Source organism: Ovis aries, chromosome 12, assembly GCF_016772045.2.
Source record: "Ovis aries strain OAR_USU_Benz2616 breed Rambouillet chromosome 12, ARS-UI_Ramb_v3.0, whole genome shotgun sequence".
NCBI classification, from domain to species: Eukaryota; Metazoa; Chordata; class Mammalia; order Artiodactyla; family Bovidae; genus Ovis; species Ovis aries.
In genome coordinates, this window is record NC_056065.1 from 60,864,103 (window position 1) to 60,879,218 (window position 15,116).

The 15,116-nt window shown below is 40.3% G+C and overlaps 1 protein-coding gene across 5 annotated transcripts in view; it reads right to left on the reverse strand.

The window, feature by feature from the left end:
* Window positions 1-4,323: 4,323 nt before the first annotated feature.
* The window catches only part of ACBD6 (acyl-CoA binding domain containing 6), a 204,393-nt gene continuing 193,600 nt past the window's right edge, over window positions 4,324-15,116 (reverse strand). For 3 of the 5 annotated variants that reach the window (XM_042229148.2, XM_004013842.5, XM_060396671.1), the window contains one exon: window positions 4,324-4,611. In XM_042229148.2, the coding sequence (XP_042085082.1) occupies window positions 4,513-4,611 (99 nt within the window). In that variant the 3' untranslated portion in view covers window positions 4,324-4,512. The remainder of the gene's footprint in view (window positions 4,612-15,116) is intronic. The other 2 variants (XM_012187664.4, XM_060396672.1) reach the window with 1 other exon arrangement.

Below are 15,116 nucleotides of genomic sequence, written 5' to 3' on the forward strand. Positions count from 1 at the left end.
TACTTTTAAATATCCACGATAATGGGAAAAGGGAATGACAGTGGCCTAGAACAGCGCCTGTCATTTAGAAGGCTCTCAAGAAATGTTTGTGGATTGAGTGGAGGAAGAGCTTTACAACTTCACATGAATTTTGTGGACCAATAAAGGGCTGAGATTCAGCAGATTTGGTCTCAACTATGGCTCTGCTACTGCTCTGTGATCTTGGGCAATTTAAGTAACCTGTTAATATCTCAGATTCATCCTCCTTTAAGTGGCCTTAAGAGCCCCTGCACTACGTACTCTACAGGGTTACTGTGGAGGGATGATAGATTAGATAATGCCCATGAAAGCATTCTGAAAAGTCAAAAGAGCTAATGCATATAAAAAGCCATCATTAGTCACACAGAATTGAACACATGGGCTCATTTCTACCCTGCAGCAGAATCAGATGTCAAACAGTTTAGGGTCCAACTTTTTCGCCCAGACTTCTTTAAAAATTTCCAACTGTGGTGATCAGTGATAAAACTGTAGTCTAGGTATATTGTTGAAATCGTAAAGTTTTTTTTTTAATAATAAAAGACACAGCAAGACCCCATACATCATCCAGTAGACGCACTTAAAACTATGAAAATTGGTTCAAGTCAACAAAAGATTTCTCATTCTTGAAGTATGGTAACAAGAAGACAGAAAAGAAGGGGTTCTAAATGGGATTCACAGACCCCATGGCGTTCAGAGATGGGCTTCAGGAGACCTCAAGATTTCATGTTCAACACCGTGTTCTAGGGGAAGAATGAGCCAGAACTCCGCAAGAGTTAAGAACACTGGTTTAGCTGACTCAAGCTAGAGTTCTCAAGGTCACAGTGATTCACATGCTTTCTTTTGCCTCTTTTGTAATGTTTGTTTACATGATTCTCCCTTCATTCCTTGTTTTTCCCTAGTGTGTATCAAGACTACTGTAATGGCCTTCAGGGCCTCTTATGTGAGTTGGTTGAGGGCAAAGTAAATGACAGTGTTGAATAAATATTAAATACAGAGTTACTAACATTGTTCTGATCACAGTATCTTCAGAAAAAGAACAAAAAGCAACACATTCCGCTTTTCACTTTATTAAGGACATAGGAAAATGGGGCTGGGCATGCGTTTGTGTTTAGACACACATCTACAGAGGTGGCTAGGGGACAAGACAATAGAATAAACGTGGAATTGAGAATGAGGTGAAAGTAGAATGGCAAACTGTTAATAGTCTAGAAAATGCTAGTGGTAAAGTAGCAAAAAGTAACTTCATGACTCTGACGAACGTCTCTAGTTACCCGTTACTTTATGAGGCCTCCAAGCCAACTGGTTTCCAGTTTGGGAACACAGTGGAGACTCAATTTTTAAAATACTCATGTACAACGCTGCTATATCTAAAATAGATAACCAACAAGGACCTACTATGTAGCACAGGGAACTCTGCTTAATGTTATGTGGCAGACTAAGTGGGAGGGGAATTGGGGGGCAAATGGATACATGCATGCGTATGGCTAAGTCCCTTTGCTGTTCACCTGAGACTATTACAACATTGGTAATAGCTATACTCCAATATAAGATAAAAACTTAAAAAAATACTCATGTACACTAAAAATAATAAATCAGAGCACTCGAACAAAGGATGAAGGTAAATAAAATCCCAATCCCAGTAAACATTAAGGAAAAAAAGAGACTGGTTTTTTGTTGAACCATGATTAGAATTGAACCTTTAGGGAATTTCCTGGCGGTTCAGTGGTTAGGATTCCATGCTTTCACTGCTGAGAACATGGGTTCCATTCCTGGTAGGGGAACTAAGATCCCACAAGCTGCTTGGCATGGCCAAGAAAGAAAAAGGAAATGAACCGTCAGAAAATGGTTTTCTAGAATATTTTCAAATGCTTAACATCACTAATCTGTCCAGGAAAAAGAAATCTTTAAAACAAAACCAAACTTACACTAAAAGTATGTCCTAGTTTTATCCTGCTGAACTATATGAAAAAGTGGTTCGCCACATATCTGAGGAAGTTAACCAGCTTTCTGGTCCAGTAAATTTGTGTTCTTTGATGCTAAGCATTGCCGCTTTGGCAATGGAACTCATGATCTGGCTGACGTGTGGTGTGTGTGTGTGTGTGTCACTCATTCAGTTGTGTCTGACTCTTTGCAACCCCGTGGACTGTATCCCACAAGGTTCCTCCATCCAAGGGATTTTCCAGGCAAGAATACTGGAGTGGGTTGCCATTTTTTTCTCCAGGGGATCTTCCCAACCCAGGGATTGGACTCCGGTCTCTTACATTGCGGGCAGACTCTTTACCATCTGAACCACCAGGGAAACCCTGAGCCACTCGTGAAAGCTGACATGTGACACACTAAATAATTGTTCAGTAATTTAAGGGGAATGAAAGAAAATCAAGATCCAGTTGTCTCTGACATTTATGGATGAAATCTTCCCCTTGATAAGGCACAGGGAGATGATCCATAGATTGTTATACATGACAGCAAGGTTTTTGAAAATTTAGATACTGGTGACAAAAGCATAGAGATTTTGGAAACTGATTTTAGAATGTACTTGAAAATGTTAAGCTGATGACTGTTTTTAGTGATAGCTTTCAGTGCAAATTTGAAACCTTTAAATCTAAGTAATAAAAGCCAAATTATATGATTTTCCCTCCTCTTTTTTAGTCTTTGATATACTTCTTAACTCTTGGAATAGGATTTTTAATTTATCCAGCTTAATTACATCACTGTAAACTTCTGGGGAAAAAAGAAAACATCATATGTTTTATCTACTAGATTTGTGAGGCAAATATATTCTATTAAAGTGAATCAATTATTAAATAAAAGCCAAATTACATACTTTATTTAAAAACAACTATATAGTTTTAGATGTGGCAAAATAGCTTATTAAACACTTGTCTAAGAAATATCAAGGTTGAATTACAAACAAGAGATGAAAAAAGGAGCTTCTTGATAGCTTCTTGCTCAGATAACTGCTCTGTAAATCGGAAATGAATGAACACTTTTTGATTTGCTAATGTCCTAAAAATGCACAAAGTACTATCAGTTAAAAGCTATATGCAATGTCTTGGTTGCTTTTACTGTAAATAATGAATAATGTTTCTTAAAACACATTCAATTAATGTGGAACATGAGGTTAGCTGAACAGGAGGTTGCCATGTAGCTGGGATTGTGGGAAAAGAAGAGATAACAAAGAGAAGGCTCTGCTAGAATTACAGTAACATTTCAGGATGTACTAATGTGCATATCTCTTCCACAGATAATTAAGCAGTCATTTTAAAAATGAATAATCTTGGTGAATGCTTTTGGTTTACATCTCAGAAAATTAGACATCAGAAAAATCACAAAATAAGCAGTATTATTTAATATGCCTCATTTCTGCTCTGGAGGGGCTGGCTGAGCTAATGCAACTCTCGTCCATTGCTGAGGGCGCCACTAAGCAAGTTTATACCTTGTTATCTTAGGAGTGATATGTTAGAAAAATGATCTTTTAAATGGTCATCTCTGCATCTCAACTTGTTTCTTTCTCTTCCACTGATAACTACCTATACTTTCCTTACGTAGTAAATGTTAAGGAACTCCCCAGATGGAGTTCTTGAGGCTTAAAGGGGAGCCAGTTTCAATAGTGGTACACTTTTCTGTTCTTTAAATAAAACTTGTGGTATAGTTGTTTATATTTTTAATAAAGAATAGAAGCTCTCCAGGAATAACTTCTATCACGCCTAAGTACTGGAGCATTATGGCTATTTCATGTTAGACCCCAACAGGCCTAACAGTTGAGGCCTGAGCTAGTTATAGAGACTGCTGCCATTTGGGACAGGGACATTATAGCCAACGACAAGGGCTTGAGGGAGGTTCTTCCCTGTTTTGTGAAGGTGAGTGTAAGGAATCCTGACCTAACCAGTGAATTGTTCAGAATTTGTGTTTCCATCCTAAAATGCCCACGATTCTTAGGTTTTCAGTGAATCTGGTTGTTTTAGCTTCCCAAATAGACACTTTAGCTACTTATTCAGACCAGCTGTACCAAATGCCAGGAAACTGTCCGAGCTCCATGCCAATATTGGGATTTCATGGAACTTTCTCTAATTGTAAGTGTAGTACTGCTGGGTCTATTTCCCGTGTCTGTGTGTGTGTGTAAAGAGCAGCCATGTTTAATATTGTGAAATACAACACATCTCCTCTCCCAGCCTCTAGAACAGTGATAAATTTCAGAGCACGCTCAGCAGAATTGGATTGTATTATGCACAGTACACATGTTCATCACCAAAACGGAACTCGCCAGAATGGATGCAAGGAGAATGAATTGCTGAGACTTCAAAATTTCAGTTCCTCACAACTGATTTTATTAGCCAACATATACCAAAGATGGGGGCAAAAGACGTGTCATTTTTGCAGTTTTCTTCCACCGCTGGAGCCCTGTGCTGTTGTCAAACGTAGTTTTCCAGTCTTTTGATTAAGCCTTGCCTGTCGTGTGCTGCTGTAACATCAAAGTAACCGCTTTGCACCCTGTTACCTCCTCTGGCAGGCAGCCGTCCTGGTCTCGGATCGTGGGGTCGGCCCCGGACTGGAGCAGCAGCTCCACAATGTCCAAAAACTCACAGGCAGCAGCTGATGGGGAAATCGACAAATATGGAGACCAGGTTACTGTGAGACAAAGAGAAACCACTAGACTTCAGCGGGAAAGGCAAGTGCTGAGCGATAAGAAATCCTGAAAAACGAGCAACGTGACAGACTGGGGATGATCAGGCCTTGGAATGAAACAGTGCTGTGACAGTGGGTTTGCTGGTGTTCAGTCCAGTTCAGTTCAGTAAGAAAATCAAATTTACCCCTGTGTTTGCCCGGAAGCCGACCGTCAGACAAAGACATTTTTTAAAATTGTGAGGGTTTTAGGCTCTATTCTTCAGGATGGGAATGAAGGGAAGGAACAAACACTAGTTGAAGTATTTCTTTTACTTTGATCAAAATAATGATATGTTTGTAAGCAAAGTCAAAAGGCTAAAAACACTGTAAATGTCGAAGAAAAAACTTTTTCTTTGAAGAGGAAGTGGGTAACTAACTGAACTTTAAAATTAGTTAAACAAAAACAAAAACAGTGGCCTAGTGATCAGACCATCCCTCTAAAGAAAACAAACACACAAAGGCACCAATCACACAAGGTGTGTGAAGAGGAAAAGGACCCACAGACATCAAAACTTATCATGAAGGTGCTACAGTATTGCCTCCAGACCAAAAGGCTAGAAGAAAGCTGTCCATTCTTGTGCACATGTAGAGAAACTTGATTTTCGACAATGCTGGCATCGAAGATCAGGGAGGAAACAAAGCTCCATTAAATTGTATGGCGCCGAGACAACTAGGCTAACGGCAGAAATGGCAAACTAAGCGGCAATAAACATATGAAAAGATGAGCAACCACATTAGTAATCATGGAAATAAAAAACTTCATACCCACTAGATAGCTGAAAACCAAAACCTGAGACAATACCAAGCATGGGGCAGGCCTGGAGCAAGGCGGGGCTCTCCTCTGGACTGTGGGGAGCATACACCACGCCTCACTTTGGACAACCAGTTGGCATTACACGTTAAACCTAAACAAATGCCCACTGTTGGACCCAGCAATTCTACTCCTAGTTATATACCCTTCAGAAACCTTTGTGTATGTTCTCCAGGACATACCTGCAAGAATGGACATACAGTAGCCCTATCTGTGAAAGACCCCAAATGCAAACAACCCAAACACCCATTGAGAATAACATGTAAAAATAAAATACTGTTTACACAGACAATGAAATCCCCACACAACAAGGAAAACTAATGAACTGTAGTTTCACATGACATGAGTTTATCTCCAGGTCTTAAGGCTGAAGGAAAAAAGGCAAGTCAGAAGAACACACACAGTATGTTTCCACTTAAAATTTTAAAAGCAGACAAAACTAAACTCATTGTTCAGAGACACAAAGCTGTAATGAAACTATAAGGGAAGATAGTGATATAAAATTTGAGTGTTAATCTGGGGGCCCTGTAGGGAAGTCCATGTAATTGGGTAGGTATACATGGGGTTTCAAAGATATCAGCAGTGTTCACTTTTTTTTCACTTTCTTAAACTATGTGGTAGGTACAATTTTTTAAAGCTACATTTAAAAATTTTCATATCTGTTTTATATACAATTCTGTAGTGTGATATATTACACAATGGCAACAACAAAAGGTTTGAAAACAAAGGGAGAACAAGAAGGGTAAGGGGTTTGCGTCAAGAAGTGTTTTACTGAATACATACTATACCAGTTCTATCAAAGATACAGGTAAGACTCCTGCTCTGAGGAATTTAGAAGGATGAATATAACAAACACTGTGGCAGACAGGGACACACACACACACACACACACGTGACAGGTGAGGAGGGTGGAAGAGAGGAGAAGGAAGTTGAAGGATCAGGAAAAACACACAAGTAGGTGGTATGAATGCTGAGCTTCGAGGACGGAGTAAAATTCCAGATAAACTGAGAAGGAAAGGCATTGCAGAGTGAGAAAACAGCATTAACAGGAGGAGGAGAGGATGGGGAATGCTGAGGGAACTGTCTGCTGGCCCGGAGAAGCAACACAGAGAGTCAAAAGCAGAGAGTCTGGATTTAAGTCAAATTATACAAAGTCTTGAAAGCCACACTGAGAAGTTTGGCACTTAGGAGGAGAGGAGTAGCACAATCTCAGCTCTGAGTTAGGATGATAATTCTGGAGTCACCTGGAGAACCTAAATATCTGTGGCAGGCAGAACAGTTAAGGAGACTGTGGTAGTCCTTTAGGGCACTTGAAATTAGCTAGTGTTGGCAGGAGTATAAAGAAAGTACTGAATTTGAGAGCCACTGAAATTCAGGTAGGACACAGCAAAATACAGATGTACTTCAAAAAAAAGTTTGTGAATGAAAAATGTAATAATTAATGAGGTTGATATAATGTCATATATGTAGATACCTAGTTAAACATTTCACTATTTATATTTTGCACTTTTTTTCTGGAGTGAAAATATTTTGTTTCAGATTTCAAGTATTTTTATAGACTTTTGAAAAGTTCTTAGGCCCAAGACCTGTCATCATAATGCTTACTGAATGAAACAGTCTGAATACTTCTATCCTTGATAGATAAAGAAAATTACTGATAAATTTGATTATATAGAAACCTAAAACTGATAAATTTGAACACATAAAAATTTAAAACAGCTATAGCACACACACACGAAAATCTGATGTACAAAAATAAACCATAAACTGGGAAACACTGACCTATATAACACAGACAAGAGCTAATGTCCTTAATACTAAAAAAAAACAAACAACTTTGAACAAACCAATCCAAAAGAACAATGGGCAAAAGAATAAGAAGAATCAAGAAGACACCTATGTTTCTAGTCTGGGAGAATGCATAGATGTGGCTGACATCTCTAAAATAAGGAATCAAAAGAAGGAAGAGGAGCAGTTTTTGGAGAGAAACAGAAGCAGAAAATTATTGAGGGGGAGAAATAATATTGGTTTGGGACATGATAAATATGTGGTGTTGGGGGATGTCTATATTGATAAGGTCAGACAAGAAGGTAAAATTTGAATATGAAAAAAGAAACCAACAACCCACCCATCCCATACACACTGCTACCTCCATTTTTTGGAATTTGGAAAAGACCCTGATACTGGAAAAGATTGAGGGTGGGAGGAAAAGGGGCGACAGAGGATGACATGGTTGACTGGCATCACTGATTCAATGGACATGAGTCTGTGCAAACTGGGAGATAGATAGTGAAGGACAGGGAAGCCTGGCGTACTGCAGGGCATGGGGTTGCAAAGAGTCGGACACGACTCACTGACTGAACAACAACCTCCATTTTCATCATACTGTGTGACTTTCTGAAGATGCATGGTTTTGGATCAGGAATTTTAGCAATTTTTCTGAGTACCCTGTTACATGTTTATATTACATGATTTGCTTGGCCAAAGAGTTACCTACCTAAGGTGGTTTCCCTTACCATGCTAGAGAAATACTTTTGAAAGAGACAGTGTCCTTACGAATAGACACATTTATGTGTCCGGGAAATAAAAACCTTTAGAGGCAAAGATTGTTAATACCAGTTATTAAATTTTCACCTGTATTTTTTACTACAATTTACATTCATCCACTTTGGTTTTTGTTGTTGTGAATCACCGAACATATTTTATTATTATTCTACATTATCTTTACTGGGTTTTCTTCTTCCTGTAAACAGACTTTACTCTTCACTAGCTCTTTAAAAGCACCATTAGCAAACCTACTTACAATGACTGTCCTTTACCACACCTGGCCTTATCTCTCCACCATGCTTTCAACTACTGCAGTGAGCGTGTATCAGAATCACCTGGAGGCATCACCCCACAGTTTCTGATTGGTAGGTTTGGAGCAGGACCGAGAATTTACATTTCCTAACAGGTTCCCAGGTGATGCTGATACTGCAGATCCGGGACCTCACTTTCAGACTCAGGGCTCTACCAGCGTGCCTCCTCCCTCAAGCTATTTGCCAATTTTCACAGCTAGAGCCACTTAAAGTGTAGGAAGGAATACAGGCCTCTCATTGGTTCCGTGTGACGTAACTTTACATCGGATTTGATGCGGGTAGCAGACATGACTTTGTCTGCCTTTGCTGAGTTTTCCAGCTCCTATACCTCATCTCTTCTTGGATTCCTTGCTGGACATGCTATTTCCTCTGAGACTAGGACACTGATTTTGCTAGCTCAGTTCCTTCTGGAAGCTGAACATGAAACAGGTAAGTTTACTTCCTACTTCTGGGACTCCACCTGGTTGCCTCTGGACATTTGTTTTACATTGTTGGTTTGCCTGCGCTGGTTTCTTTCCGTTGCTTGTTGTTAAGACTTTGAAGTTTGCCTTTTTCTGTGCCTGAGTCTAGTGTCCTGCATCTGGCGTTTCCGGGACTGACTTCAAATATCCAGGCTACCTTCTCTGCTTTTCAAACAAGGGTTATTTATTCGGTTGAACAACGTTGTTGCTATTTCTATGACTGCTGCCCATTCTTTCTCTATTTTCATTTCTATAGAGGAGCCTGGAAGGCTATAGTCTGTGGGGTCGTAAAGAGCCAGACACAACTGAGCAACTAACACAACACACATGTGTTTCCAGACTCCTCAACCCCAGGCTCCATCTTCCTCATGTTCTGAGCCTCAGGGCTGGCTTGGTCTTTTCCCTCTATAAATGATTACTTTTCTGGTGAGATCATGCACCTTGGCTGGCAGGTTCTAATGCCAACTATATGTGTGGCTTAGATCCAATTCTGTTTTTTCCTTTTTAAACTGGTGTCAAGGAGGTCTATGAGTTTGCCATGCAAAGTATAGTCTGAGGATCAGTGGCTTTTAGCATACTAGGGGAGCCTGTTAGAATCAGATGAATTGTTCCCATTTGAGACTAATTATAACTCAACCTTACCAGTCACTACTTTTTCCAACTTCCTTATCTCACCACTGATGTAATTTTACAAACCTATGTTGGGTGAGTTTCCTGATGACAGTGTGAGCTATAATGTATAATTCATGATTCTCTAGGAACCCAGAATCTGTGTACATCTCACATTTGTTGTTTCTTAGTGTATCTTTTGACCAAGCCCTTTTCAACTATGTCAAGATACCAAAGGAATGTTTCTTCATGTTACTGGCCATGATCTGATGAGGGTCCAGGGTGGATGCGTACCACTCAAATTCAACAATAAAGTTCAGATGCTTAACGTAATTCTGGCCCACAGTAGGTGACCATCCAAATATCTCACTGAAACAGAGCAGGACCCTGTGACACTTGCAGCCCCTCCCCGCCTTGTCCTCTGCCTGCCTTTTACCTGTGGAAAACTTCAAATACCTTTAATCAGAGAAATGTGAACATGTGGAAACAAAAGAAAAAGGTCAAAGGGGACCAAATAATAATAATGTATTCATTAAACATAGTCAGGGACCTTCAGTTCCTTCTTGAGGGCTGTAGACAATACTCTGAGCCATATCCTGTGAGTTACGTTATAGATGCTGAAAACCCCCACAGGTGGGAGAAGTTAATTACATGACCAGATTGTAGCCGTGATGTGTGCATGCTCAGTCCCTTCAGTTCTGACCAACTGTTTGCGGCCCTGTGGACTATAGCCTGCCAGGTTCCTCTGTCCAAGGGATTCTCCAGGCAAGAGTACTGGAGTGGCTTGCCATCTCCTCCAGGGTATCTTCCCGACCCAGGGATCGAACCTGGGTCTCTTATGTCTCCTGTGTTGATAGGAGGCTGGTTCTTTACCATTAGTACCACCTGGTAAGCCCCTACAACTCTGGGAACTGGCTTTAAAGAAATGGAAACAAACCAACCCTGGGACTGAAGATTAACTGTATTGAAAAACAATCAAGATGATGCTGGTTAGACCACCGATGACCGATTTCAAGATGACTGTCAGAGCTGACTGTACTGTTTCTGCCTGTAGCCCCCCTCCTTCTGTCTATAAAAGCTCTTGCCCCCTAATTTCATTGTGGCAGGGGGTCGGGGGAGTCGGCTTTTGGACAGATGTCTGCCCTCCATCCCCTCCAGGTTGCTGGCATCCAAACTCAAGCAAACTTTTCTTGCTACCAATCTGGTCGCTTTGTAGGCTTTTGAGGGTGACCAGCGAGACCCCCACTTTCAGTAAGTTTTTTGTCGCCCAGCGTGGGGCTGACTGCTGCAGCTCTTGTGCTTTGATGACACCTGGCTCTCCTGGGTTTCCCATGGCCTTACAGTGTATGAGCCTGCTGCTCGTGACTAGCTGGCTCCGAAAAGGGGATTTGGGGGATGTTCCCAGCAGCTGCCAAAACCATTTGTTTTGAGGATCCTCCCTGTTTCTCCCCTGTTGGCACTAGCTGCCAGCCTACACTTTTCCTTGTTGGAATGGAAACATGCATTGGGGATGAGGTGACGAGCTCCAAAATGGGATAAGTCCACTGGTGTGTGCCGGGCAACCTTCCCATTTGTGAGTATGAAGTACTCTTTGGGCATTCTTGCCATTTGGTTCTGATATGTGCATGACATTGAGAACTGTATGTGCACACCAAGTGCTATTTGGGCATCTTGCCAACTGGTTCTGACATCTGTCTACTGTTGAGGACTGCTTGTGGGCACTGAGCGTCATTTGGGCACTTTGCCAATTGGTTCTGATGTCCAGCTACCATTGAGGGCCATTTGTGCTGGGAAAGTGTTTTTTTGGGATTCTGTAGCAGTCACCCTCAAAGATGATTTGTGACAGATCTGTTTTTGTGTGAATATGTATTCCATCTGTGTGACTAGTATCTTTGTCTTTTGTAAAATGAGAAATTCAGGTTCAATTCATTAAGAAAAATTCAAGCTATGAAACTATGACTAAAGGTTTTTTTTTTTTTTAACTAACATATGGCAATAGTGTTCTTTAGATTCTGGAAAAAACTGGTTAAGATGAAACTCTTGAAATTCCAAATCTGGTTCTTTTTGTATATGCAGTTAGAGAAAGCTAGCTTGATAGAATCCGCCCCCCAAGAACTCTAATCCTGAGAAAACAAAAATATGCCTAGGAGAAAACTTGAAGTTAACTCATCATGCCCTTGAAATACAAACACAACCCACTTTGCCTCGGATTTCAGCCCTGGGTTAATTAGAAAACTTCAAGCCAAACTGGGGAGGTGGAGAAGGGGGAAAAAGAAAAAGCAGGTTTTTAAAATCGACTGTATAAATTTGACTGTTCTGTTATTCATAAACTGATAAGTTTAACTGCAAAGGCTAATTCGTGAAATATTAAAAGATGAAACAAAGATCTCTGGATGTTTGTATGTCTCAAGATGTGTTTTTGGATAATATTGCTGAGAGTAACTTGTAAAGGAGCGCTATTGGTTTAAAAAAGGTAAGTGTTTACAAATCAAACAAACCTAAATTTATCTACTTTTGCCTTCTTGCAAGACCAAGAGGGAAACTAAGAGTGCTTGGAAATTGTGCTATGAAAAATGTATGTCTTTAGAGGTAATAAAATATGTTCTCAAGTTTGCCAGTCAGAAAATGCTGACATAATATTTCAATCCCTTGTTCTTGGTTTTGTTCAGGTTTTCAAGGGTTAAAAAATGTGATACATAAAAATGATTAGGGAACCATTTCAGTGTGTAAAGCAAGTAGGAGATATGTTGTTGGTAAAGAGAAGGTATAAAGACTGGATATATTGTTGTTAAGGAAAAATGATGATTTTTTCCTACAGTTGGTTGTTGGGGAAAAAAGGGACAAATCTGTTTGGGTCCAGAAAATAATAAAAGGTTTGTGAAAAACGAACTTTGAGAAATGACTTTTGTATGCTATCAGGATTAACATTAGACTGAATTTCTTTGGGTAAATGAATTTTGTTATTATCAACAGTAAACTGATGCAAGACTAAATTTGTTTTTTCTGTTAAGAAAATAAAGTTCTCCTGGAATGTTGATCTGATTTTGGTAACAGTGATTTCTAATGGAAAGTTATTGTTTGCTTCTAACCATACTTTTGATCCCAATGTTCAGGATGGGAAAAAACTGTCCAGTCAAGTTGTTACACAGTATGACTACTCATGATGTGTAGCACTGCTGGCTTTCAGTTGACTGCTTAAAGCATATGTACAATGTTTGTGTGACAGCGGGGCATAAAGGATAACACTTATGGCCGATAAAGTGTTTCCTCATTAACATACCTCTGAGCCTGATGGTCATGGTGGAGAGGCCTGACAAAATGTGGTCCACTGGAGAAGGGAATGGCAAGCCACTTCAGTATTCTTGCCTTGAGAACCCCAACAACAGTATGAAAAGGCAAAATGATAGGATACCAAAAGAGGAACTCCCCAGGTCATTAGGTGCCCAATATGCTACTGGAGATCAGTGGAGAAATAACTCCAGAAAGAATGAAGGGATGGAGCCAAAGCAAAAACAATACCCAGCTGTGGATGTGACTGGCGACAGAAGCAAGATCTGATGCTGTAAAGAGCAATATTGCATAGGAACCTGGAATGTCAGGTCCATGAATCAAGGCAAATTGGAAGTGGTCAAACAGGAGATGGCAAGGGTGAACGTTGACATTCTAGGAATCAGCGAACTAAAATGGACTGGAATGGGTGATTTTAACTCAGATGACCATTATATCTACTACTGTGGGCAGGAATTCCTCAGAAGAAATGAAGTAGCCATCATGGTCAACAAGAGAGTCCAAAATGCAGTACTTGGATGCAGTCTCAAAAACGACAGAATGATCTCTGTTCGTCTCCAAGGCAAACCATTCAATATCTCAGTTATCCAAGTCTATGCCCCAACCAGTAACGCTGAAGAAACTGAAGTTGAACGGTTTTATGAAGACCTAAAAGACCTTTTAGAACTAACACCCCCAAAAGATGTCCTTTTCATTATAGGGGACTGGAATGAAAAAGTAGGAAGTCAAGAAACACCTGGAGTAACAGGCAAATTTGGCCTTGGAATGCAGAATGAAGCAGGGCAAAGACTGATAGAGTTTTGCCAAGAAAATGCACTGGTCATAGCAAACACCCTTTTCCAACAACACATGAGAAGACTCTACATGTGGACATCACCAGATGGTCAACACCGAAATCAGATTGATTATATTCTTTGCAGCCAAAGATGGAGAAGCTCTATTCAGTCAACAAAAACAAGACCAGGAGCTGACTGTGGCTCAGATCATGAACTCCTTATTGTCAAATTCAGACTTAAATTGAAGAAAGTAGGGAAAACCGCTAGACCATTCAGGTATGACTTAAATCAAACCCCTTATGATTATACAGTGGAAGTGAGAAATAGATTTAAGGGCCTAGATCTGATAGATAGAGTGCCTGATGAACTATGGAATGAGGTTCGTGACACTGTATAGGAGACAGGGATCAAGACCGTCCCCATGGAAAAGAAATGCAAAAAAGCAAAATGGCTGTCTGGGGAGGCCTTACAAATAGCTGTGAAAAGAAGAGAACTGAAAAGCAAAGGAGAAAAGGAAAGATATAGGCATCTAAATGCAGAGTTCCAAAGAATAGCAAGAAGAGATAAGAAAGCCTTCTTCAGCAATCAATGCAAAGAAATAGAGGAAAACAACAGAATGGGAAAGACTAGAGCTCTCTTCAAGAAAATTAGAGATACCAAGGGAACATTTCATGCAAAGATGGGCTCGATAAAGGACAGAAATGGTATGGACCTAACAGAAGCAGAAGATATTAAGAAGAGGTGGCAAGAATACATGGAAGAACTGTACAAAAAGATCTTCATGACCCAGATAATCACGATGATGTGATCACTAATCTAGAGCCAGACATCTTGGAATGTGAAGTCAAGTGGGCCTTCGAAAGCATCACTATGAACAAAGCTAGTGGAGGTGATGGAATGCCAGTTGAGCTGTTTCAAATCCTGAAAGATGATGCTGTGAAAGTGCTGCACTCAATATACCAGCAAGTTTGGAAAACTCAGCAGTGGCCATAGGACTAGAAAAGGTCAGTTTTCATTCCAATCTCAAAGAAAGGCAATGCCAAAGAATGCTCAAACTATCGCACAATTGCACTCATCTCACATGCTAGTAATGTAATGCTCAAAATTCTCCAAGCCAGGCTTCAGCAATATGTGAACCATGAACTCCCTGATGTTCAAGCTGGTTTTAGAAAAGGCAGAGGAACCAGAGATCAAATTGCCAACATCCGCTGGATCATGGAAAAAAGCAAGAGAGTTCCAGAAAACATCTATTTCTGCTTTATTGACTATGCCAAAGCCTTTGACTGTGTGGATCACAAGAAACTGTGGAAAATTCTGAAAGAGATGGGAATACCAGACCACCTGACCTGCCTCTTGAGAAATCTGTATGCAGGTCAGGAAGCAACAGTTAGAACTGGACATGGGACAGACTGGTTCCTAATAGGAAAAGGAGTACATCAAGGCTGTATACTGTCACCCTGCTTATTTAACTTCTATGCAGAGTACATCAAGAGAAATGCTGGGCTGAAGGAAGCACAAGCTGGAATCAAGACTGCCGGGAGAAATATCAATAACCTCAGATATGCAGATGACACCACCCTTATGGCAGAAAGTGAAGAGGAACTAAAAAGCCTCTTGATGAAAGTGAAAG